Source organism: Babylonia areolata, chromosome 1 (genome assembly GCF_041734735.1).
Source record: "Babylonia areolata isolate BAREFJ2019XMU chromosome 1, ASM4173473v1, whole genome shotgun sequence".
In the NCBI taxonomy this organism is placed as follows: Eukaryota; Metazoa; Mollusca; class Gastropoda; order Neogastropoda; family Buccinidae; genus Babylonia; species Babylonia areolata.
The window spans coordinates 56,716,112-56,743,719 of NC_134876.1; the positions used below are offsets into that span (position 1 = coordinate 56,716,112).

The following is a 27,608-nucleotide window of genomic DNA, read 5'->3' on the forward strand; positions in this document are numbered from 1 at the left end:
GGGGTCCTGAACTCGCTGGCTCGCTGTGGAGTGTGTTGTTACAAAATCTCATGAAGAAACTTTCCATTCGACCCTTGACACGTTCGCAAAAAACCAAAAAAAAACAACCAACCGGACAGACTGTCAATTCAGCCAGCAGGCATTAGTCAAATAACCAGGTCAATAAATACATGTTGAGATGACAAACCATGCTAAAGGCCAGACAAAAGAGTGGCCAAGAGTAAAAGGTTACTTACAATATTTTCAAGGATTAAGCAAGTAAATTCTGAGCAAGCATATGACAATAGCAACCAAACAAATGAATGTGAAAGAGGAGAAGTTTGGTTAGGGAGTCGCAACAGCAGGTAAAAGCAGATATCATCAGGGTTTAAGCTTCGTGTCAGTCATCATTCATTGATGCGTACCCAATGATGTGGCAGCCAGCCACTTGACTTAAATTTTTTTTCCGTAAAATTGGGTCATGCTGAGAGGGCTGTTGTATATTACTCTTATTCTGCAAAATGATCGTGGTTGCAGTTTCAAACTAAAAAACCCCATAAATGATACTGTTGTTGTTCTGCAGTGTCACTTCAAGAAGACAAACATTGTGAAAAAGTCTGTAGTGTTCCAGCATTGCAGAATAAAGTTTAGTGATGACTAAGTTGTATATTCTGTGTTTATCGTAAGCAGACATTGGCACATAGTATCTACATACCGTCACAAATACATGCGTCTATATATACATACATATATATGTATTATAAACCATTTCAGTTTTCCCCTGTACCAATAGTGTCATGGGCAGAGTACAAATTCAATTACAAACTTTGGGTGAGTGGAGTGACCTTATGGGGGCACCAGGGGCGGAAATAAGGAGTGTTCTTTTTCTTGACCCATTGATTTTGTGGTGAATTGGTCACCCATGGTGTCCTAAACTAAACCTAAACTCTGTATCATCTATCTCTATTTTTTTCATACATCACAAACCACTTACGCTGAATCAGATTCCGCATTGCACTGCAGGAAAAAGCCCAAGCTCTTTTGACGGTCTGCATTTTGACTGTTCCTTGGCATTGCCATGATTTTCCTGAGAAAAATTTATTTGTAAAACAAATGCACTTTTTCAGTTAGATGACACTAGCAAAAAAAGAGTACTGACCATAAGAGAGAAACAGACAGAGGGCAGACAAAGTGAATGTGTACATGTACGCATAAGCATGCACACGCACTAACCTGGGTGTATACATATGACATTAAGTCCTAAATTTATCATACAATCATATGAATTATGTGGAAAAAAAAAGAATTGAACAGTAGAATATTCAATCACAAATTCTGCCATCACTTACATGAAAACATTGTTTGATAAAGCATTGTTGACACTTGAAAAGAGGAAATTGTATAACACAGACATACTTTGCTGCTTTGATAAGACATACTTTGCTGCTCTTGAGTATGAATTAGAAGTAGAAGCAAATGTTAACAATGAACAAAGCAAAAATATATTTAACACAAACCACAAAGGTTTGACAACAATATGCCTACCCAATTTCAAAGGAAAAAAAGAAAAAAACGAAAGATTACATAAACCTCACAAGTCTGCATCTCTGACATCTTTTAAATTGCTTTCAACTGGGCACAGAAGAAACATAAAACACGGGCATGATTTGTGTACGACGTGCAAATGTTCAGCACATCATTCAATAAACATATCCTGTAAATAAGTTAAGTATTTTAAACAAAGTGTCTATGCAAACATGTTGGGACAGGCCATTTGCAATATTAAATATTCATCGCAAATATGGGAAAATCAGTGATTCCTCATGTACAACACCAGAAATACATCAATATAATGACCACACATACAGCGAATGGGTGATGGGGGAGAGCAGGCAAGTAAGAATGACATCTTGGGAATCAATATGAATCAGTGGATCTTTTGAGTGTATTTCATTTCACATATAAATCTTCACTCTTTTCACATATTTTACTATATGCTTACCAGGGGAGATTCCTGACCATGCATGGTGGGCTCAGAGCAGTTTCTTTCAGTTTACTGATGTTTTCCACAGTGTATCGGAAAGTGGCTTCTGCTCGACAGTCATCTAGAACAAATTGTCAATTCTGATAAATGTGTAACATAAATATAATTTCAGTTACTTTAATATAACTTGGAAAATCCAATTATACAGAAATAAAATTACTGTTAAAAAGTAAAATAAAATAAAATCCACGTCTAAAAGGCATACAACTGAACAAAAAAACAAACAAACACCCCCCCCCCCTTTTTATTAAAATGAAAAAACAACAACAACAAGAAACAAAAAAAACAAACAAAAAACAAAAAAAACAACAACAAAAAAAACCCCAACAAACAAACAAAAACAAAACAAAAACAAAAAAAAAACAGACAGAAAAGATTAGACCTTTCATATCTTTATGTCTGTTTAAAATGTAAAAGATTGAACTTTATCAGTCCCAAAGTATGTCACCAATGTTCACACTGTGTTGAACTGCCTATCCGTCAAAAAGGAAATTTTCTTCCTAAAATTATGTTTAAGTAAAATACATACTGTGACCCACTTGTACAGACTCTCCGGCAGGGGTCTGATTCCTGTCCTGTGCAAACTACTACCCGCCTATGCGGAGAAAACGAAAGTAGCTATGGCCGATAACCTCCCGAAGTAGGTTACCTCCCCTTTGCACCCCTGACTAGCACCCTCTCTTGACAGCAGCCATCTTCAAAACAAAATTTTACAAGCAACATTCTCCGCATTTTGAGGCTTGTTTTCCTCACATTTTGATCTTGTGGTATTGTGTAAACACTTAGTGTACACCATGACTGCAGCTTCTTTGGAAGAGATGACTGACAGTTTGTATTGGCTGAACTGTCCTATTTGAACATCTGCTGATATATCAAATGACCTCATGTTTGGAAAAACCCTTCAATGACCACCAAAGATTCTCCCAGTAGCACAGATGGAACTTTATATTCATACTTTAGTAACACAATCTTTTTTTTCCCTTTCTCCAAAACAACACTGATTTATACTAAGAGTAAGAATAGCCTTGTTTCTTAGTTCAGGTATTCAGGTATATTGAGAAGGAAGATGTCAGAATAGTTAAGACACTCATCTGCCAATACATTGTCCATGAGGGTCTAGGTTCCTATCCCGGTCTCACCCCTTCTCCCCAAATCAAACTGAGCATCTACTGATCTAGTCATCTGGATGAGATGATAAACCAAGGTCCTGCATACAGCACACCCTTGGCGGACTGAAATAGTGAAAAGAATCCATGGCAACTAAAGGGTTGTCCTCCGGAAAAATTATGTAGAAGAATGCAATCAAGGCCTGATAAAGCATGTTAGGGTATGCTGCTGGTCTGGCATCTGGCTAACAGATGTCATATATTGTGTATGGATTTGTCTTCTCTTAATGCTGTGATGCTGCTCTGAGAACTGAAACTGAAACTCAGGGATCCATGTGTCTTTCCAATGGATGAAGTGGAAGTGAGTGCATATAGTTTACCAAACACACACACTGTGCACTGTCATTCTGCACAGGAGTGTTGAGAAAGGACAAATCAATATTAACACTGTCCAGTTTTCTGTCAATAGAAAGTGTAGCTCCTGCTCCTGACTTACACTTATATATATATATATATATCTGAAACTGGGAGTTTACAATTTTTATATGTTTTTCACATTTAACCGACCTGTTTCTTTTTGTTTCTTGTTTTTTGCATAAATACATAGTATCTGAAATACCTTCTTCCATTTCCGCTTCAGTGATATCAGCGCCCTCTTCTTTAAGTTCACCATTGACAACGTCCCCTGGTGGATCATCTCCATGGTGATGATTGTTTCCTACACAAACAGAATGTTTCATCAATTCATGTATTGTAAACTTAGATAAGTTACCTCTTTTATACTTCATGTCTTTGCATATGTCACTGTGTAGTGCAGACCACTCCACTGTGCAAATTATCATCTCCATTAAAAACAAAAACAAAAAAAAACCCACAGATCGTAACTCATTTACAGAGTACCTAAAAATAAAATCCCATAATTTAAGAAATTCCATGTCAAGTAGAACTTAAGAAGTGTCATCATTAAATCAGCTAGCAGATCCTTCATAGTAGCTTCACAGTCTTGGATATTGTCCATGTATTGCCCTTCGCAATTTTTCTGTAAAGTAAAATTACTTAGAGTCAGAAGCTGTCCAATCAATATAACTTGCTGACATTATCCAACATTATTAAAACATGCAGATGTTATCCTACAGAAATTTATCATCAAAACATGCTGATATTATCCTACAGAAATACGAGCATCATTTGTGATTTTGAAAGATAATATAAAATACAGATGGCCATGAACTAATATGCACTGTGCATAATGGAAAGAAGCAATGTTCAATTCAGATCATTTCAGTTCTTTGGAATTTTTTTAAAATCTGATAGTGATACCACCATAATCTCACATCTTAGACATTCTATTTACACTTAAATCACAGGCAGCTTGGGTGTTGTGGTGATCCATTACATTTTTTTGTTTTTATTTTGTCTGTTGATCAGCTTGTTAGGCATATAAAAGAATGTACTATGTACTGATTACAAAACATCACACACATAAAAAATCCAGGACTGATTTTTCTGCATGCACTGATGCAGTCTCTGTCACGTTGACAGACTGTTTAAAATTCTTATGTGATGCTTGTTATTTGTAAGACTAAGCGTCTACACTGAAAACATAACTCCAGTATTTTACTGAATTCACTGTGCTTCAGATTACATGGCTTACTTAAGAAAATTCTGATTTAACATTACAAACACAGCATGTTACAATACATACACACACAAAAAAGTATTACAAACAAAAGAAAAAAAAAGACCTAACTCAAACAGCACTGATGGGTCAATCCCTGTTGTTGCTGAAGCTATATTGATTCAATTGATAACCTGATGTCAAGCCCCTGACATCATCATTTGAACTCTGTTGCTTCCACTGCCCACTTGTCTGCTCTGTTGAACACCACCTTTTTGAAACTGAAATGTGATCGCTTAAAACAAAACCTTTTTTTCTTTTTTTTTCTTCAAATCAAAGACTATTCTCCTTCAGATTTCATTTGCTTCAACAATTGCCATCGCTGTGATCTGAAGCAGCAGCTGATGAAAATATCCTTGTTTTCACAGCCAAATACAACAAACTACCACAAGTTTCCACAGATCTTATTTTCAACCATATACATGGTACACCATAACTGAAGACACAGGTTTAAATTTTGCCTTTGTCTAAAAATATGTTAGTTACTAAGTACGTTCTGCCAACAGTCATCATGGAGCTTGGGCAAAAACAAAATAAATAAACTCAAGCAAAAGTGACCATGATGAAAACTTATTAACCCCTAGGCTGCCTATATGATGAGATAACTCGTCATGGAAAGCATGTATGCTTCGCTGCCACAATGACGAGATAACTTGTCATTGAAATATTCTGACTTTTCCCTGCTTTGCATTCAGTTCGTTGACAAAAATGCTGGTAGGTTTAGCTTGGGGAATCTTTCTAGATTCTATTCATAGCTAGAAACACCATCTGCGTCATAAGGCAGTCATTTATTTGAATGTTTTGGCTGGGTTCCTGGCCGCAGTCTTTGCCTGGCTCCTCTCCTCGCTCGCTCAACAAAATGTCGGACTGACTCCATGCTCAAGACATGCGATCGTGGCGAACTAAATTAATCAAGATTACTTTCTTTAGCTGATGCTCAGAAAGAATTGAAGCATAAATTTGAAGGAGAAGACAGTGGTGAACATTTATAGGACGATCTGATAGAAAATAAAGGGAGCAATCAAGAGAGTGGCCAAGATACGACTATCAGTGAGTGATGCCGGCTGTTCAGCTCTAGCAGACGACAGAAGTCACCAAATTTTTAGCAGTGTGAGCTATTTTCTTGGCACTCGTGGTCTGATGAGAACTGGATAAAGTGACTGTGTGAGAGGGTTGAAGAGGAGGGGTGTGGAGACTGAGGGGGTGTGGCCTCACATCCATATTATCACTCGCAGAAGTCACAATGCATTATGTTCTATTTCTTTTTCAGTTTTTTTATATTGTGGTTGTTCTAGTATGATTTTGTGTGTGCAGATATCCATTTGTCCAGAAAATGATATTTTAGTGCAAATTACCTGACTAATGTTTGTAATGAACAAGTTGAATATGTGACAAAAAACAAAACACTGATTTCAAAACAACAGCATGTAACTAAAAATACATAAAATGGGAAAACATCATGTGTTTTGTATCTTTTATTCATTTCCCTTTCAGAAAATATATACTTTTATAGGTCTTCTCCAATAACAAACAGCACAGAAATTTTTGAAAATTTATACCCGTTTTTTGGGAAAAAAACCCTGGCAAATAGATTTCACTTAAATCTTATTTTCCTGGCAGCGAAAGGGTTAAAAGTAAAAACAAATTTAACCTTTCCCTAACTAAACTGTTAGTACATTGTAAGAGAGAGAGAGGGAGGGGGGTGACTGGTGGAGAGGGGTGAGGGGGGAGGAGAAACGGAGGACAGGAAAGACAGAGGGACTGACAGAAAAAGAAAGAGACAAAAGTTGAGTGACAAGAGAGTTGAGAGAGAGAGAAAGAAATGAGTCAAACGTATATCATTCACATAACTTTTATCTCAAATTTCAGCTTTCCAATGGGTGTTCTTGGGTTGATAAAGTTGCCATGGACTGAAAACAGTTTTTACATCATCAGAAACTGGATCCCAGCAAAACTAAGTCTAAATATCACACGCACACATATACACATCTGTGTATCAAACTGTTATGCACAAAGCTTGTGTGTGTGTGTGTTTCTGTTTCTGTTTGAAAGTGTGCATACTTATGTACTGTGTACAATAACACTAATTTCTTTCCATGATCAATGAGAATTAAAGGAATAAGGATAAAATAGATATAGACTACATTGCTGGTCAGAAAATCTGGAAATTTCCCAAAGACTTAGTTCTCAAAATATGAGACATGACTGTATAGTCCCACTCCTTTACAATCTGAACTCAGAGGAGGTTCAGCTTTGGGCAGCAGACCGCAATAGTAAAAAACAAACAAACAAACAAAAAACTACCAAAATAAATGTATAAAGATCACTGATATTGTTACAAGGTCTGAACTTTCCATCACACAACAATCACCTTGAGCTACAGTGTCTGACAAGTGGCATGCATGTATTGTGTGTGTATGTGAGTGAGTGAGTAAGTGTGTGTGTGTGTGTGTGTGTGTGTGTGTGTGTGTGTGTGTGTGTGATATATATTGTATTTATCTAATTTTTTGTCACTCAGGCTGCTCAGTGTGAAATACACACATTTCCAAACTAGACACATTCTTATAATGCTAATGACTCATAAGCATATTCTTTAATTCAGTGTTGTGGTTTGGAGGGAAAAAAAGTGGAAGTAAAAAGACAACTCTGGACAACTCATTTGTCCTCCACAATGTGGGATATTTCAATTTAGAAAATGGCTATTTTGTTCCAAAATGAACAGTCTGAGCACCCTCTTTTTCACTGTTCACTGCCAAAATTACAATTATGTCATCTAAAGAATACCGGGATGTAAATCATACTTTGTAGGCTATAAGTTACACTCCAGATACAGTGTAATTGGTATCATGATTGAATGACATGCCATTTCAGTTTTTGCACATTCTTATCAGTCCTCACAAAAATGGTAAAGATACCATAAATCAGGCAAAATATGACCTTGATCCAATGAACAAAGTTTCAAGTTGAATGACTTTGTCCAGTTTTTCTGTATTAAAGTATGTCACAATTGGTAAGTTCACTGTCAAACTTGGGGGGATGGGGGGATTGGGGGATCACTCTACAACCATTCAAAAATTCTTGTGAGAATGAAGCAGCATGTCAGTATGTAGATGGTTGGAGTGATTCCTTCCTTTTCTAATCCCTTTGTCATGTTATTTCACTATGTTCTAAAGTTAACCTCAACCACACTTTATCGAAACTCTTATACCTATAATCTGAGTCATAATGTCGGTACCGATCCGAAAATAAGTATGTGTTGCACCACTGAATCTTTAAACTAACCTGACGACCAGTTTTGGCGTTGCGGAAAGGGGTTGGTGGGAGGGTGTTAATATCTAACTGATGAATTTGACTCTGATGTTGTTAACTGCTTACAATGAAACACAATAAAAGGCAATGAACGAAATGCTCAAAATCAATGTGAAAAAATTCTGCTATTGAACATTCATTCAATAACTGTACCAGTGGTTCCATGGATGTTGTTACGCTTTCGTTTCTGCAACCGACTGAGAGTGTGACTGAAAAGTGACGAAAGACACGCAATCAATAAATATAGTCTCTTTAAAGCTGGACATATCTTGTTACAGTTTTAATAGATCTCACTTACCATCGATCTGATCTGTCTCCATGTCTTCATGTTGTTCACTGCGAGTTTCATCTTTTTCATTTACATGGTTCATCGTGTTGTTCATATCATTAGCCTTGGTACCAGTGACCGTTTGACGTTCTCGCCCTGGAGTCTGTAGACTTCTCTGCGAGACGGTCACTTTGACGTGCTTACTCGCAATTCGCCCAATGTCTGCAGATTCCACCCCTCTGGCGGGGAACACCGCTCGAAGGTAAACAGGGTATTAATTTTGAAGTAGTAGTTTACAAGGCGCCGGGACATGAACAAAAATAAACAAGATGGCGGTCTGGCGTTGGAGTATGGGATACATTGCCGGGCTGTATTTTTATAAAATGACGGAGAAAATTCTTAATTGCAAAGACAAGACAGTTCAACAAACCACATTTAAACGTTATGAAAATATTTCAAGATTCATAGCTAAAATACACAGGCACGCGAAACCTTTGTGTTCTTTAGATTTTTCTCCCTGCTTGGCAGTTGAGCTCTCCACTATTTCTTGCGAATATTGGCACGTTCGCCGTTCCATTAGAAGGTCCACACGGGACGCTGTTAAAAATCAATAAAGCCCTTTTTTGCGTTTGTTTTGTTTTGCTTAAATCGTTACATATATGAATTCAAATAGATGCAATCTTTTAATCACTCGTCATAACAGATTGTACGAAATTTGGGTGGATATTCTCGGGGTCGAGTTGCTAACACTTCCGCACCACCACTGACCTCCATCCTCACCTCTGCTGGCCGGTAATTAAGTTGATTTTTATAGAGTTTATCCGGAAACTTTTTGTTGTTGTTTGTTTGTCGCGGGTTAATTTCATATACGCTAAAGGGCTAAATGCACGCTGCACATGGGATCTCGATCATTAATATTTTGTCTCGCCCTTAAGACTATAGCACCCAGTCAGGGTCAATTTTTCTTCTTCTTTTTCCTCACCCTTGATAACCCCGGCGAACCACTTGACGAAGTTCATTGTGGCGCCACACTGAAGAACTGCATATTCACAAGATTCTTCAGCTCTGTCTGTTGTGTGTCAAAGTCTGAGTCTCTGAAAATGTTTTTTTCGTCCATCCTTCAGTGTTCTGTTGGCAGTCAATGGTTTGTTTTTTTTTTTTTTTTTTTTTGTCAGTTGTTGTTGTTATTACTTGTTTTGTTTCCTTTCCTTCTGTCCCTGCCGCCTCAACAGTTATTTCCCTTGGTGATTGGTTTAGCAAGGTCACTGGATTATAGTCTTACATGGTCATGGCCGGCGACGTAGTTATAATTTTCTTACCTGATGTTAGCAGATATTCATATGATCCAATGTGCTGCTTGATATGATCAGTGTATCTTTCTAGTATCTTGCGGTGACATCTCATTTCCGTGCTTTGGATTCGTCTTTCCAAAACTGCTGCATGTGACTGAAGTTCCATGTCTCGCACGGCACACTGATAGAGGAAGATGGGATATACCAGTACACACAGGATACTGATCTTGTGTTTCATGGAGACTAGTGTTGTCCTTCCATATTGGTTTCCAGTCTGGACAGTGATGGTGTCTTGTCTTTGCTGCCCTTGAATGAGGCTTTCTGGTTTTCGTCCCTAGTTGCTAATAATAGAACCGAGGTATGAAGTGAACTGTTGAATACGGTTCCTAACTTTAGTACTTGGACAGCTATATCTTTAGATGGCGGCGATGTGATTGGCCATCAACGTGGTCAACTCGGAGCTGATTTCCATGTCATATCTTGTCGATGTTTCACCTTTTGAGGTTTTTTGTTTTTTTTAATTTTTTTTTATTTGAAGGCATAGCGAGTTCTTGCTCACTGTCTGCCAAGTCATTGACGTCATATGCGAAAAAAAGGTTCGTGAAATTTCTTTCTCTAATGCTGACTATGTTGACATGATCTTCACTGAAGTGCGTCAGTCATGATGCATTCCAGGAATATATTGAAGCCAGAGGTGATCCTCTGCTGCTGGTAACCATGTCACTCAGTACTGCCTGTCGCATCATGTTGCGAGTAAACCCAACAAGAAAATCCGACCTGGACAGGGATTAGCTTTGCCCGATTCAGTTGACTCGACTTGCCCAAGACATGCGGCGGCCGGGCATGGAAGAAAAGAATATGCCGACCAAACCGAACTGGTCGCAATGACCTCACCATCAGTCGACCTCCACCAGGGCGGACAGAAAAACAAACAAACAAACAAACAAGCAAAACAACAACAAACAAATAAAAAAACAAAAATCAAACAAACAAAAACAAAAAACAACACATTCTAGCGGAAAACCACTTAGCATCTGTGGAAGGAACATAATCACTTTTGCCACCTAGAACGTTTGAACAATCAGCTCAGTTTCAATGGGGGAGGGGGCCATCCATATGTGATCATTGCAGCTGACTTCTCGCCCTCATTGAGTCCTCTCTGCCATTGTGTTTTATTCATTTTGCTTATCAGTTAAAAAAACAACAACATGCATGCATATATATATATATATATATATATATATATATATATATATATATAACATAACACTTGCGCATGTTTCTAGAAATTAACTTTCTATTTCGTCTCTGCAGGATTTGTCCTCTCGTACCAATAATCACATTCTCGACGAAGAGCGCATGCGCCATGGTCAATGAAAAAGTGTTGGCCAACACAGTGTTTCACTTTGCGATGTTACGCAACTGTGATTTCGAAAGTTCTTTTTGTTTCGGAGTGGCACTGCTGTTCCGGAACACATGGATATTTACAGGGGGGGTGGGGGTGTGAATAAGGATGCATGGAACTAAAAAAACGACTGCGTTGTTTGAACTGAAGGAACTGAAGGAAATGATAAATGAACCTTTTCGATGCCGGATGGATCCGGGGGCACTGCATGGTAATGTGTACTTGGGGTCATCCATCCTTCGAAGCATCGCTGCACAATTATTACATCACATCATATTTGTCAAATAGATTCAGAAATCCCTTGTATCCTTTTTTCCCCCAAACATTCTTACATTTTGAGCAATATCCTGCTAATGATATCACATCTGGCGCCCTTCGTATTCCCGCCACCTCGTCCGGACCCCGTTCTTTCTCCGACTCACCCTGACCCTGTCTCTCTCGCGCGCATGTGTGTGTGTGTGTGTGTGTGTGTCCGCACTGTTTCCGTCGCCATGCGCGTCCACAGTACAGTATGTTAAAAACAGGTGAACTTGACTTTGGCGCGCCACATGTTGTGTAACTGTGGGCGCGGATAGTCCGGGCACCGACGCGTGCATTGTCAGTACTGGGCCTATTTCGTTGACCAAATTTTGGCGTCATTTTACAATACTTTTACTTCAGTTTCCCCGCCCGTCTCAGTTGGACACATCAGACGGTTGAGCTGACACACGGCTCACGTCGGCTCACTCAGTGGCACTCCGGCCACACACACGCACACACACACTCACACACACACACTGCACACACACACTGCACACACATACACCACTGGCACACACACACATAGATGAGGCTCAGTTTATCCAGTCCAGTCACTGAGATCTGTTCTTCCGCCGATTCGCGTCTCCCGTTCGCCGCACTCAGTCCCTTATCATGTTGACTACTGATTATTCCTTTTAAGAGCGTTAACGCCTGTAATCTTGAAAATGAAATAGAACTCATACGCAAATGTCAAAAAGGAAAAACTGAACACAAGATACGGCCAAACACTATCAGAAATTACCCCCCCCCCACACACACACACACAACACCCACCGCAACACACACAAGCACACGCGCACGCACTGACACACGTCATAGCACACAATCATGAATAGTACACAATCAGTCAAAAATACAATCAACAAATTCTTAAACTATCAAAACTCACGGCTCGCTTTACTCAATTGAGTCAGTTTAGTTCATACTGGAAAGGGATGGGCTGTTGAGAATCATTTAGGAGGGGAAATGGTGGGTCTTCAGCGGACTGGATTTGAAAGATTGCAGCGACGGAAGATGAGTGATGGAGAGGCTGAGGAAGTTGAAAAACTGCATTGGTCATACATTTTGGTTCGAGCAAGGGGGGTCCTTAGCATGCGGTTGTCAGAAAAGCGAAGTTGGCGTGAGGGTATGTAAGGATGAATGAGGTCCCTTATGCCAGAACAAAGTCCTTATATCAGCATTCTTCCTCTTTTCACATGGCCCAACTGTCTGGAACCAACTCCCTCTGCCGGATTATCAGGAACCGGCTCTTCTCGAGTCATCTACTTCATTCAAGTCTTCCCAGATACCCACTTCTCTGAAATATGTTGACAACACCGCGCCACTCCATTGTCACAGTTTTCTTAGTTGTCCACTTCCGTCTCAGTCGTGTGTGTGTGTGTGTGTGTGTGTGTGTGTGTGTGATTTTTCTTCTTCTTTTTGTTTTTGTAAAGCGCCTAGACACCTATTTGGAGAACAGTCACTATAAAAAAAAACTACTTTGTTATTATTTTCTTTTTCGTAGGTGCACAGTTTGTGAGTGCCCGCTCGGACGGAGTCTGTCCCGGCATTCAGGCCATGGAACGTCTCCTCGCAGTACAACCTGCCAGTGATTTTGGTTGCAAGGATAGCACGTGGACCAGGTGAAGGGAAGACCAACACTGAGGTGAAAGGTGCTCTGATGGTGAAGGATCTGCCAGAAGAGCCCCCGCTTAGTGTCATGGTTTGGTGTCAGAGACCAGGAATGGGCAGGTCTTGTTTTGTCTTGTATTGTAGGCCAGTGTATTGTATTGTGTTACAACACATAATTTCTCTGCGTGTAATTTGGGACTCAGAAAAATCTAGATGATCAGGTTTTGCAGGTGGGCCATCTTCACTTCGACATCAACCAGTCAGTGATTACAGGGTGTGTGATGTAGGTATACGTTTTTGTTTTTGTTTGTTTTTAATAGATAGATATTCTTGACTGGCCGGGTTACGGATTGGTCGTATGTTCGCCTTCTTTTCTTCTCTCAATGACCGCGCAACAACAATTGAAAAATAAGATAAAATAAAAAGAAATAAATAAAGAAAAAGAGTCGTTATCGATGGTACAAGATGCGGAAAGAAATCTAAAGCTGTTGATCTTAAAGCATGTAGCACGAAATCTTAAAGCTGTTCATATGCATATCTTAAAAACTGTACAACATTTGAGTCAGCCACTCCGTCTGTCTGGTTCAGTTGACCATCAAGATGTTCACAACACATGCTTGCGTCAGCTGCTAGACCACGATGTCCCTCTCATTACGTGTACCTTGATGATTAAACTATACGCCTATTCCCCGGATAACGACCTCGAGAAGAACTTTACTGACGTGAATCTGTTCTCACTGTACCTAGAGGTCTTTGAACAGCTGCGAAATCTGGTGATGAACATGGTATGTGAGGCTAAGAAGCAATACATCTGTGAAAGGTAGTGAGTGCTGATAGATCCAGAGATCTCTTCCGCCCCGGTGGTCAAATCATTGGTGATATAGTGCTTCCCTCTTAATATTCCATCAGTCTCTTCCCGATAAGTTAAATAATTTTTTCAGAGTGTAAGATCGAACAGATAAGGCACAGTTACGACCCTGACACACTACTGAAGCCCCACTGACGCTGTTGAGTTATGTGCTGCATTGTTCACAGAGTTTGAGCCTGAAACTGAGGTATATGTGATAAAGGTAGATATATTCCAAAACATGCCAAATAAATCCCGTGACCGTGACCACGGACATAAACACACACACACACGCGCGCGCTCATTCTCTCTCTGTCTCTGTCTCTGTCTCTCTCTCAAGGCTTGACTCACTCGAGCAACACGAAGACTGAGAAACCACGAAAGAATGAATATACGATTTTTATTCATCTACGCAACGGCCACTGACAATAATCTGACATCATTTTTCTGAGAGGAAATGCTTTACTTCATAAACTGACTGAAAATCCATTGTTTTGCTGAGACACACAAAGAGATGAGAAGAGAAGAGAGAGAGAGAAAGAGAGTTTTGATAAAATCATCTGGGTAATTCATGTTAGATCTTGTTTATTAATCTGGAGAAGGCTGAAAACACAGAGGAGAAGGGACAGAAGGGGGTGGGGTAGTTGGGGGGGTTGGGGGGGGGGGAGGAGATTGACGTAGTCTTTGGTTGGTTGTTGTTTGTTTTTAGTTGTTGTTTTTTAAACAGAAATTGCAGAAGGAATGTAATTTTAATTTTTCAACTGATGGCGATTAAAATGGCACACCGGTATACTTCAGCTGACGTTGCCATGTCAGGTTTACAGCAGGTGTACAGAATGTTAACAACAGATACAAAATCACGCCGGCCGCCGGCGCGCGCGCGCGCGCACGAACGCACACACACACACACACACACTGGCAGAAGCATTTGAACGCATCCATGCATTCCTGTATTATTATTGCCAAAGATAATCTGTGTGTCGACCACGCCCTCTGAAACAACAATATAAATCCCGTTTTCTTGGATGGCAAAGGAAGACAACCAGTTTTTCCGTTTCCAGCTCAGCAGGTGATGTCACAAGCTAAACAAGTGTGCGAGGATGTTATTGATTTGGGAAATTCATAAGGCGTATAGAAAAACAACAACAAAAGATGCCATGTATTGCACTTTTTGTCAGGCTCATGATCAGATTAATTATGAATGAATGCTTAACGCGCTGGTCTATTTATAACAGAGGCACAAAAGGTGGGGGTGGATAGGGGAGGGGTAAGGGGCGGGGGAGAGGAGGAGCACACTTTTCGACATATCATCGTGTTTTTGTTGTTGTTGTCATATTTACGAGGACATCCACTGTACTTTTCACTACAAAATTACACAAACAAACAGTCAGTTCCAGTGTTGTCAGCCACATTATTACAGACAAGTCCAGCATTGAGAAAATGGTTCTGGGAAGAACACCACCACCAGCACAACAGGGGAGGATGAATATGAGACGTGGATGGGGAGAGGGGGCAGGGGTGGTGGTGGGTGGCTAGTGGGGCAGATCGGAGGACACTCGCCAAATTTACTGCAGACAAACCTGTCCCGTACAAGGATCATGTCGAAAACTCGAAACCTGTTGAACCTTATTTGCTTCTACTCTCCTGTTTTGAGGAAAATAGGACGGACAGATGTGTATTTTTACTGGGAGCCGCGCGGGAACTGCTGTGGATGGCGAACGAGGGATGGAGAGGGGGAATTTTCTGCCCGCTGTGGACGACACCCATAGCTTCACTGCTGGATTTGGTGCATTGCACGTCTGCATTAAACATGGAGTTAGCCGAAAGTTTGATTCTAGGTGGGTGCATGCCCCTCCCCCCCACCCCCACCCCCCCGCCGCCCCCCCTCCCCACCGCACCCCCATCCCTCCCTGCCCCCTTTCTTTCATGTGTGTGTGTGTGTGTGTGTGTGTGTGTGTGTGTGTGTGTGTGTGTGTGTGTGTGATGAACATGTGGGGGAAATCAAATCTCAGATTGTATGAAATTTGATTTTCGTGCTTCAACTCGAAACATAGATTGTTGTTAGCAACGACTTCACTTTAAACTTGGTAATTTGTTAAGTCCACACAAAATACGTAGCTGTTTGATGTGTCTTCTTAATTTTTGAACCGGTGGTCTTTAAAGAAAAGTTACAGCATGAAAATAACATAATTGTAGAGTATAGATTAAAAAGCAACAACAACAACAACTCAACAGTGACTTTGTAAATTATATTACAGATTATAACAAAGAAATCTAGCTTGCTTACCGAAATCAGCGGACACAGTTTTGACTGGGGGGAAAAAGCACAGGATGTCTCAATATCAGAACATTATTTACGTGGAAATATGTCCCCACACCTTTTTGCGAGCAAGCAAGCACATACATGCACAGACACACACTCACAGACACACGTACGCACACACAGCACAATTCATATCTATTTTTAGAGGTTTTTTTCCGTTTTGTCTCATTTGTGGGACATGTCTTGGATTAATCGGCATCACACCGCTTAAAAACAACAACACAACAACAACATCCGAACTAACATCTACTCTGGCAGGATCAGCAGTTATGTTTTAAAAGTGATATCCTGACATGTTGAGAAGACATTAAAAATTAATCAAAATCATTTGTGAAAAAACCCCAAATGCCTTATTTACATAATTGGCCGATCAAATCATTATCAGTAAAAATTTCATATCTGTAATAACATGTAGCTAAATATGATACCCCAAACCTACATCTTGTAGTCACATACTTCAAATACATTTCCAAATGAATCATCTGGCTAGGTTTCACATCATACGTATTTCCAAAAGTTCTGTACACACATGCTAAAGCTTCCGGTATTTTGAATGTGATTATTCCATTTCAGACACTGAGAGAGAGAGAGAGAGAGAGAGAGAGAGAGAGAGAGAGAGAGAGCTCGGTTAAACGTCATGGACTGAGATTTTAGGCATGACAAATTCTTCCAACCTGTCCTTACCAATGTACATTCATTACACAGAGAGAGAAAGAGAGAGAGAGAGAGAGACAGACAGACAGACAGACAAGAGTGTATACGTGTGGGAGGAGGGGAAGGGGAAGAGGTAACCACACATATGCCGTAACGGATTAAAACAAAAGACCCACAGCAGCAATCACCGAAGAGAAACATCCAAGCGAGGAAAACACCTCAGACCGAAAGCTGTGACAGAATCTAAAACAAGCAAACAAACTTGACTCGTGAAAAAAACAAACAACCAGAAGACCTCGCTGTTGATAAGTGGTAAATATCCTCTGGGCGTTTAGAGAGTCCTACAGAAAAACCGTAGTAGAAGACTACCACTTGATACCCTACACTGGCAGCCTGAAGAGCTTAGTTCTGGTAGAATGCCCCGAGTCTACTGACAAATACATTGGAAAAAAATGCGCTGCGTCAACAACAAAAAAAAAAAAAAAGAAGAAGAAAAAGCAAGCAAACAAAAACTATTGGCTACTTTGCTGTAAAAAGGAAGAAGAAGAAAAAAAGCAAAATATAAAATACTGTTAATCCAGGGCAAGTAAATGATGGTATATCGTTGGACATGCGTTAACAACATAAAGAATAACAGCAGCAACACGACAACCACAACGTAGCCTAATATGCAGATTTATTAGAGAAAAAACAAAAACAAACCCAAAACGTACGAAATCGCAAATCGCGGATATTGTCTTTAAACAGTCGTATTGTCACACACAAAAAAAGTTCATTTGGTTACCGATCATTTATTTTTTGTGCTGTCATATTGCAACAGTCAGTCACACGTACGTAAGCCATTGCATCACTTGCACTTTCAACAAATGCGTTACATTGATACTGTAATAATGCGTTACAATTTGTAATAAGGATGGTACTGCCACTGAGCACTTTCATAGCATTGTTTGTAAATCATGACAGTCGATATAAAACAACAACGCCAAACAAAAAGTAGAAGACATTAGTAATGTTAAATGATGTCGAAATTTACATTATGGGATTTTTTTTTCTTTTTACATACTGCCGAAATCATCATATGGGCGCCCAGCACCTTGTTTTTCAAGTCCATTAAAGAGTGAAGACACTGAGGAATGTTATAAATTGTGACAACAAAAATCGAGTTTGGCTGTGACCGCTGAACTGTTCAAATGTTCTTCGAAAGTCTTTAGCTCTTCCTCTGGCTGTAAGAAGCGGATCAGTGTGATTCTTGCGACCTCTAAATAATTTCAAAAGGAAGTCCTTCACTTTTTCACCAGCAGGAATGATTTATTCCACAACGAAGTCCTTCAATTATTCACAAGTAGGAATCCGTCAGGTTCTTGGGCAAAGACAGCACAGTTTCGCGCCGCCTGATAGCGTCCAACAGTCGTTTGCGTGGCCCGAAAGGAAGACCGATTTCTTTCAGGTCCGATTCCGACATCTTGACCAACAGTTCCAAATCCACCTTCTCCTTGAGGAACATGTGCAGGTAGCCCTCCAGCTGGGCTGACCACAGGAAAGTCTCTATGTTGGTGGCAGTGGCCCCATCTTCGTCGTCATCCACATCCTCCAGGTCCCAGGGTAAATCTTTAGGGCCCTGGACAGCCTCGCCACCACCTTTACCGACGCCGTCATCCACATCATTCTTGTCATCCGCATCCCCGTTGACAGGTGAACTGAAGCCGTTGATCTCAGGTTGGTCCTCCCCCGTGTCGTCCCCCTGGCCGTCGAACGACTGCAGCGTGTTGAGGAACTTGCTGCCCGTCAGGAATGCCGTCTTGCCGAACCCGGGACGATTGAAGATGCCCGCCATGTTGTCTTCGTCTTCATCCTCGTCTCCCGGGTAGCTGTCCACCCCGGAGTCCAGCAGGTCCGACTCGGACTTGGCCTTGTACAAGGTGGAGCGAGGCTGTCCCCCGAAGACTTCGTGGAGCGCAGGTCTGGAGGTGCCAATGTCGGACATGGCCGTGGTGTCCCCTCCGCGCTGGCTGGTGAGGTACATCACCTCTGACGACACGCTGCGCACACCGTGGGCTGCCGGCAGAGAACGGAGGGTCCGCCTCCCGCTTTCGTCCACGTCGCTGATCCGGAAGTCGTGCCTGTCCGTGCCCGTGCCGTTCACGTCGCGCCGCTGGTTGATACGTCGGGCCGCCCCGCCCCTGTTGGACAGTCCCGCGATGTCCGAGTACGTCTTGCCCGAGGGCGCCACCGTCTTCCGCGGGGTCCGATTGCCTCGGATGGCCAAGGTGAGCGTCTTGAAGAACTTGTTTTTCCGTTGAGCGGGCCTCTGGGCCATGATGTCGTCATCCTCCCGGCTGTGAACAGAGAACAGTGTTGTGATAGTCAGCAGTTCAACGACCGCATGAAAAACACGTGTGCGTCGCAGTCACGCACAAACGTATCCTCACACACACACACACACACACACACACACACATTGCGGCAACAAAGATTTGAGTTATGTTCCCTCTTTCCCGCACCCTTTCATGGCGTTATTCTCCAACCGCTACACTTGACTCAGTTCTACAGCTGTCCAGCGTCAAGCAGACCACGCAGACAACAGTGTCTGTCAATGCTATAATATAATGTAGGACACTCACAACCGGAGGCCTCGGATTGCTGCTAACACTTCACTGGATTTTAACACGTCTGTCTTGATACTCAACATCCCAGCAACTTTCCCTCGCTTCCGTCCAATTGAGAATAATAACTACTTGCTTGTGGACCCGGACGGACTATGGCCGCGCCACCCTCTGAAGTGAAGAATCCCCACGCATATCTCTGTACGACTTTCAACCAAACACTCTGATATGAAGACACTACAGGCATGGATGTGGCGGGAGATTCGGAAACTGAAGTTCTCTTGAGAACAAGTCATGTGGAGATTTATTTCCTCAGTTCATGACTCTCAGTGGACCTGCGAAGGGGGGCATTGTTTTGGAGATCAATTTTGATTTGAGACGAACGTGCACATTACGACTCCTTTCACAATAATATATCTGAGTGATTCCCGTTATGTTGGTAAAAAAAAACAACAACAAAAAACAAAACGGAACCCGAACAGTATTCTAAATGACTAAACCAAGTGGGAGGAACTTAAAAATGTGTTGTATGGAGTATGAGTGCTGTGCTTTAACGGCGGGTTAGAAACGGTCGTGGGCCTATGTGAAAATATGTTGGTAAAAATGAGAGAGAGAGAGAGAGAGAGAGAGAGAGAGAGAGAGAGAGAGAGGCAGGCAGACACAGGTCGGGATTGAGGATGTTACAACGGACTTTGGGGTAAAATCCAGTAGGGTGTGTGTGTTTGGGAGCAGGGAGTGAGAGTGGAAGGTAAACGGACTTAGACTGAGGTAAAATCCAGCAGGGTACGTGTGTGAGGGGGTGGGGGTGGGGGGGTGTTGAGGAAGTTAAAACGGACATGAAAACCAAGGCCCTCACTTACCTGCCAAAGGTCTGCATTTTGCGCTGTTCCTTCTGAAGGCGGCGAGAGGCCTCGTCCTGCAGCTTCTCGTACCTGCGGATGTTACGCTCCGCCTGCTTGACGGCCTCCTCCTTCTGGCGGCTCACGCTCTTCGGGTTCTTGCGGGACTGCTGCCCGTACACCTCGTCCAGGTAGCGCACCACCTCCACCTGTAAGCAGTGTGTCATCGTGTTGCATTTTTAAAAGTTGAAAACATCCATCCTACTTCCAAACACGACTATTTGTATCCTGCTTCTGTTCGTTAGCTTGTAGCTTGCTTCTCTTTAAGGGTTATGAATGCCAACTAATATTGGAACGAGAGCTATGCTTAAGTGTCTGCATTAAAATGTTGAAGTATAATAGGACTACTGTTAATCTGTGCTAAATCATAGAATCTAATTAATCTCGCTCACTCTCTGTGTCACACACACACACACACACACACACACACACACACACACACACACACACACACTCTCACGCTAACGATTCACGCACGCACAGACCTCCACCTACAACTCCGATACAAAGCGCTATTTATTCCCCAAAGCTTGTCTAACCCACCACACTGACACCCAAAGTTAACTACCACCTTCTCAAAGAGGCTGGCCAGGTCCATGGCGGAGTGGTGGCCGTTGTCCAGACTGTAGACATTGGCCCCCCAGTTGACCAGGTAGGTGACCACGTGCAGCAGTCCTCTCTGGGCCGCATGGTGCAGCGGGGTCAGGCCCAGGAAGTCGCTGCGGTCCACGTCACCCCTGAAACAACGATGTAGACACTTGTTGGCTTATCGGTGTGATGTTACGTGTATTAGAAATCACCTCCACACACTTAAGCGGTTGAGTACTGGGCTGAAACGACGATGCGGAAAATTGTTGGCTTGTGTGATGTTACTTGCATCAGGAATAACCCCCCTGCATCCCCTACACCTCAGCGGTTGAGTACTGGGCTGAAACACTGATGCAGACACTTGTTGGCTCGCGTGATGTTACGTGCATCAAGAATCACCCCCCTCACCTCAGCGGTTGAGTATTTGGGGCGGCCTGAACAGTCTGTTAATTACACGTTGTTGACTCGAAGTGTGGACAATGTTCAGCCCTGAATTGGCCCTTTGTAATCACCTGGTTATTAGCAACATGATTCGATTTGATTAATTTGTGGACTTGTGTTACGTGAATTGGAAATACCCCACCACAGCATTTGGGGTATCCTGAAAAGTTTTGATTAGTTTATAAACGCCGTTGGATAAGAGTAGACTAGTGTTATTTGCATTAGTAACCAACCACCCAACTACAGCGTTTGAGTATTTGAGTATCCTAAAAAGTCTGTTGGTTTTGATTTATATGCTGTTAGCTTATACGCTTACTTGGTGCAATGGGAACCAACCTAAAGTACATCCGAAACCGAGTATGGCTGCACATGTGAGTGAACGAGGGAGTTGCAGCCCACGTACGCGGAAAGAAAAAAAATCCAGAGAAAAATCAATATTAAGGTATCTGTTCCTCCATCTGTCCTTCGATCGACAAATAACTGACATGCCAATTCGTGTACGTGTGCATGTGCATGCACACGCGTTTAGGTGTGTGTGTGTGTTTGTCTGCCGAACAGATAAGAGCGCACAGCCATATAAGAAAAAAATTGCTCATGTTGCCGCAAAATCTTAACATTGCAGTGGAACAAATGCAGCACATTCTCTCGTTCTCACATAACCAACACATCGGTTTTTTTTGGCTTTTTGTTTATTTGTTTGTTTTGTTTTTGTTTTTTTTAACGCTTCTCAAGTGATAATTAACTTATGTTGAATACATGGAGGACAAATGGAGCCATTAAAAGTTTAACATTCATATCATTGTGAAATTCTCTACCGACGAAATACTGAAAAGGTAACAAAATATGTTTTCACTGAGAACTTTTCTGCTAAACATGTTTTGTTTCACGTGGTACGAACGAGGCAATTTTTACCTATATACGTCATTCCAAATGGTTGTCGCCAAATCTGTTCAAGCAGTTTTATCACTTTGAAAACAATTATCTCTTTCATAATAGTCTACATTTTTACTGGCGAGTCATATTTGTACAGTCCAGTTGACCAAATATAGTTACTATATGTGATTCACTCTCTCTCTCTCTCTTCTCTCTCAGGTGTTTGCACATTTTTCAGTTTTTTCTTCTTTCTCTTTATCATTCTTTCCCCAATAGAATCTATCGAAAATAATTTGTGATTTAACTAAAAACATCACTGAAATGGATGGATGTTGTAAATAAATCAACCAACAACACCTCCCGTCCCGATCTAATTTACTCCCTCCCTTGCTTGTTTTTATCTTTTTGTCCCTCACCATACAGTGCGGCAGCCTGAAAGAAGAATATAAGACAGTATGTCGTCCGCGCCTTTTTAATAAAATTCCGACATTAACCCATTGACTTGCTTGGCCGCAGACACAGGTTAGAAGCAAGATACATTTTCACCATTCCAACTGCATGCTGACTTCCACTGACGATCAATCATGGCAAAAAAAAAAAAAAAAAAAAAGCTTGCTGCTCGAGGGAGCCACGATCATGTTAACTACAATTAAGCCTCTTAGCCATCACTCCATGGCTCTGACCGTCGAATCGGATCCGTCCGTCTCACTAGCTAAAGACGCGTTGATGTATACAGTAAACACATACGAAGCTCTCTCTCTCTCTCTCTCTCTCTCTCTCTCTCTCTCTCACACACACATACACACAGAAGGAAGAGGAAGGGCGTTGGCGGGGTTGTGGCGGGTATCAGATTTAAATGCAGTGTGTTGACATAATTATAATGGAAGAAGTATGAGGCTGCGCAAAATGAATGTCCATCATACGAATCTTGTATGTATGATATTTTATCCCAGAACACCGATGCACAATAACCATTTAAAAAATAAAATCCAACCAATAAAAAAAAACCCACCAAAAAACCCAACAACAACAACAACAACAAACAAACAGAAAAAGCAACGACAAAAAAAGCCCGGACATTATTTTCTGCAAATTCAGTATACACTGCATCATCTTATTTCTCGCTGACAGTCTGATCGACTCTGACGTTTGTCATTGTGCCTCGGTTTTTATTAGGAATGGCGTCTTTTCGTGGCCATTACGCTGTCATTCCTTTGATGAAGAGACGTGTCTCTCTGTCTCTAGTGGCGCGGCTCCCAAGGCCGAAGGCTGGATACACACAGGCAGATGGCGACGGAGCAATCTCCAGCGCTTCTGGGACAGGGAGGGACACTCACGCACTGCTTTGTGGGGTCCGTAGCTCGCCGCGCGCTGTCACGAGTCATCCGTCAGCATGCGTCATACAATCTCGCCGATGTGCGCGCCCGGTTTGTTGCCGTTTCATTGGACAGGTAATTTGCTGTTCATTTGCAATTTGTTTGCGTCATTTCTATCGATTTTTGGAGCAGCTTCACGGAAACATGAATATATATCATGCTGCCGAATGCACTTAAGACCTGCCAGACCTTAACTGAGAAATCAAAATATGCAGCGAGAGAGACAGAGAGAGAGAGAGAGAGAGAGAGAGAGAGAGAGAGAGTTGTGTGTGGTCTCTTTTCTTACTGAAGTGGAACAAAGGTCCGCAAGTATCCCTATGTATGCAGGGGTGTTGGGTTTCTTCTTTAAAGGCCGCTCTTCGTATGTGTTCCAGTCACTGTGCAGGAGTTTAATGAGCATTATCTACCCCCCCCCCGCCCCCCTCCCATCTTTTCCCAGTTTAATTAGCAGCCATATCCCCTTTTCGGCAACCGTGAAAACACGGTGTCAGTCCGTAACACAGCTCTGTGTAACAGGATCTTAAACGTGCTTTTCTTTTTTCTTGAGTGTCATTGCGGTATGCACGTGCAGAGAGTTTATTGTATCTCCGCACATCATCACCCACCTGAGACTCAAAACTCGGGGTGTCTTTAGATGGAACAAACACGGACACACTTTGCGCTCGGGCCTCCACGCCCATCTGTTGATCTGCTGGTCCATGTGATATCAGTGCCGCGCCCTGACAACAGCTGCTAACGCCTGGAGCAACAGTCGCGTTAAAATAAAATGTCCGTTGTCGAGCCGACGGAACGTCGCCTATATCATGATTTTCACACTCCCCACAACTGGGGAGCTGAAATGCTGCGAGATTCTTTGTCTTGGCAGAGGTGTGTGATTATGCTCAACTACCGTACGTCAACTTGGGTTTCCATCCATCCATATGTAGATTGTTGGACTGGCGTTGTGTGTGTGTGTGTGTGTGTGTGTGTGTGTGTGTGTGTGTGTGCGTGCGTGCGTGTGTGTGTGTGTGCGTGTGTGTCTGTGTGTCTGTGTGTGTGTCTGTGTGTCTATGTCTGTGTCTGTGTGTTTTATCTGTGAATGTGTGAGTGCCCGTATACAGATATCTGTGAGTAAATCTGCCTATGCAAGCATGTATATGTATGCAAGCATACTGTGTATATGTGTGTGTATGTGTGTTTGTGTGTGTGTGTGCGTGCGTGCGCGCGCGCGTGTGTGTGTGTGTACGTGCGCGTGTGTGCGTGTGTTCTCGCTTAATTGTCGACATGATTAACTGATGTTTTGCAAATGACTACTTTTAAATGGCAAGGACAATAAACAATAAGGACTCACCAAAGCTAGACTTTGACAATCACGTCAAGCAGTCTTTGGCTTTGAGTAAAAAAACAGCAACAAAACAAAAACAACAACAATAACAAACAACAGAAACAACCAGGTCGAATTCCAATGGTTAACTCCATTGTGTACAACTGGCATTTTATGTCTTCTGTTCGTGCAGACACATAAACCACAAAGAAATTATAGTGAGCACGGCAAGAAATTGCACACACACACACACACACACACACACACACACACTTATTGGTCTCAAACACAGGTGACGAGACACAGTCATACACCTACACACAGTCACACACGTCACAACATTCACTGTGTCTCACAGGCAGGTAAGTGCTCGCATAACATAACATATGATTATAGAAATGCGCATGCAAGACACTAACTCGTCGCGCAAATGTAAATGCACAAGCACGCACACTGGTATACGCTGGCACGCAAGTACACACACACACACACCACACACACACACACACGCACACGCACACTCGGATTCTCCCTTTCTCTGTGTTTTTTTTTCTCTCTCCATCTCTAATCTAAACAGCTAGAGACATCGTTTCTAATTTCAGAGAGTTAAAGTGATGGCAGTTGTATGGAATGTGTAACGACGCTTCGCGCTTGTTTCTTTGAGTATCCACTGACACGACTTCAAATGATCGACAGCTACTGCTGATCACAGCTGTCTATAAACAAATAAGCAACTGAAAACAACAAAAACAACAACAACCAGATAACAGAACCATATGGGGACATTAGCGACAGGCAGGGGGCTATACAGTTTAGTTTAATGCATCTAGTTGTATAAATTAACAACTGAAAACAACACAACAACAACCGGACAACAGAACCGTACGGGGATATACGCGATTGGTAGGGGTTATACAGTTTAGTTTTGTGCATTTCTTTGTTTAAATTAACTACTGAAAACAACACAACAACAGCAACAACCGGGCAACAGAACCATATTGTGGACATTAGCGATAGGGTAGGGGCTATATAGTGTAGTTTTCTGCATTTATTTGTATCATTTCTTTAAATGACGAATACGATTTAGAGGTGAAAAAACAACAACAAGCAACCCCCCCAAAACAACAACAACAAACAACAGAAACATTGTATCAAATACGTCAACGCATCTTCAATGCTTATCATGATACCGCTTTGACATATGTTCCACGTTCCCTGTCATCTGTCAATGTGTCCCGATGTGAAAACTGGCGGAAGGCGTAAATGTAATAATAATGATGGAATGATCTGAAGTAATAATGATGGATTGACCTGAAGTGGCTTATTTATCAAGTCCGCTGTGTCCTCACCATCTGAGGACTTGTGAATCGGTCGACAGCCAACATGCCTGGCTTGGCTGGACACCGTGTTTGAACTCTCCTCAGCAGTGAATCATGGAAAGCTGTGTGGCTGTTTGGTTTATGGACCTTGGACTCTCTCTCTCTCTCTCTCTCTCTCTCTGTCTCTCTCTCTCTCTGTGTGTGTGTGTGTGTGTGTGTGTGTGTGTGAGTGTAGATTCCAGTCTGTGTAACATGAACACTGAGAATGAGAGAAATACGAAATACTCGTTTTCAGAAACCTTTTGCATGCACTAGCACACACACACACACACCGGCGCGCGCGAGTGCGAGCGCACACATAGGCACATATATATATATATATATATATATATATACACACACAGAAATACACGTTGTACACACACACATAAGCATTGTACACACACACACACGCATGCACGCACGCACGCACGCACACACATATACACGCACGCGCGCAAAAGCACTTACACACACACACACACCCGCACGCGCGCGCACTGCACACACAGACACATTTATATCCACTTATATACACACAAATACATACACGTTGCACACAGACACAAACATACGCGTTGCACACATGAAAAAAAAAAAGAAGAAAAAAAAAAAGAAGAGAGGAGATGGGAAGAAAAGGGAAAATGTGGATGATGAAGGGGGAAAGGAGCCACTCCTCCATTAATTTGCATTCGATGATTATCAATTTGCATACATACCGGATGCGGCAAACAGATGCCAAAGCCAGATCAATACCGCAATGTCCCGCATCACATTCGTTCAAGCGGAAAGTTTTATTCGTTTTTTATTCGTCGTTGTTTTTTAATAGGCTACGTGACGACAGCACGTGATCTCAGACACACGACACAGCTATCCAGGGGCAGTGGTTTATCTCCGGTCTGTGTGTGCACAGGCATGCCACGCTGATGATTCATGATTTGTTAATTTGACTGTGTCAGGAGTTAATAAGGGCCGAAACACTTGACTGAGGGGGGCTTCTTCTCTGAAGACCTTGTATTGTCCAGCTCTCCCTACAGTTTCTTATCACTATTCAATGCACTGTTCGTACACTAGTTTGTTAATTCACAAAACAAAAAAACAAAACAAAATCTGAGATAATGTCATGTGTAAGCTACAGCCTGGGATGAAATTTCAATTGTCAGTATTCATCTTGAACTGATTAATTTATCTTTTCCTGACCATCTTTTTCGGTCAAGCTTGAAATACGTCATGCGATAAAATTCGAATTTTTCACTTTGATGTTGAATGTGATCTTTAATTATGCACGCACGTTTCGAACAGAGAGAGAGAGAGAGAGAGAGAGGAGGGGAGCGGGAGCGGGAGCGGGGGC

At 42.0% G+C, this 27,608-nt stretch overlaps 2 protein-coding genes across 9 annotated transcripts in view; both read right to left on the minus strand.

The window, feature by feature from the left end:
- Positions 1–8,925, minus strand: part of LOC143284357 (ubiquitin carboxyl-terminal hydrolase 7-like) — a 48,072-nt gene extending 39,147 nt beyond the window's left edge. For both annotated transcript variants that reach the window (XM_076591070.1, XM_076591069.1), the window contains exons 1-4: positions 8,415–8,925; positions 3,749–3,847; positions 1,982–2,084; positions 974–1,066 (exon numbers count right to left, since the gene is read on the minus strand). In XM_076591070.1, the coding sequence (XP_076447185.1) occupies positions 974–1,066; positions 1,982–2,084; positions 3,749–3,847; positions 8,415–8,499 (380 nt within the window). In that variant the 5' untranslated portion in view covers positions 8,500–8,925. The remainder of the gene's footprint in view (positions 1–973; positions 1,067–1,981; positions 2,085–3,748; positions 3,848–8,414) is intronic.
- Positions 8,926–15,098: 6,173 nt separating this feature from the next.
- LOC143284382 (pre-mRNA splicing regulator USH1G-like) overlaps positions 15,099–27,608 on the minus strand; it is a 41,877-nt gene continuing 29,367 nt past the window's right edge. For all 7 annotated transcript variants that reach the window (XM_076591074.1, XM_076591073.1, XM_076591082.1 and 4 more), the window contains exons 3-5: positions 20,890–21,055; positions 20,280–20,467; positions 15,099–19,152 (exon numbers count right to left, since the gene is read on the minus strand). In XM_076591074.1, the coding sequence (XP_076447189.1) occupies positions 18,153–19,152; positions 20,280–20,467; positions 20,890–21,055 (1,354 nt within the window). In that variant the 3' untranslated portion in view covers positions 15,099–18,152. The remainder of the gene's footprint in view (positions 19,153–20,279; positions 20,468–20,889; positions 21,056–27,608) is intronic.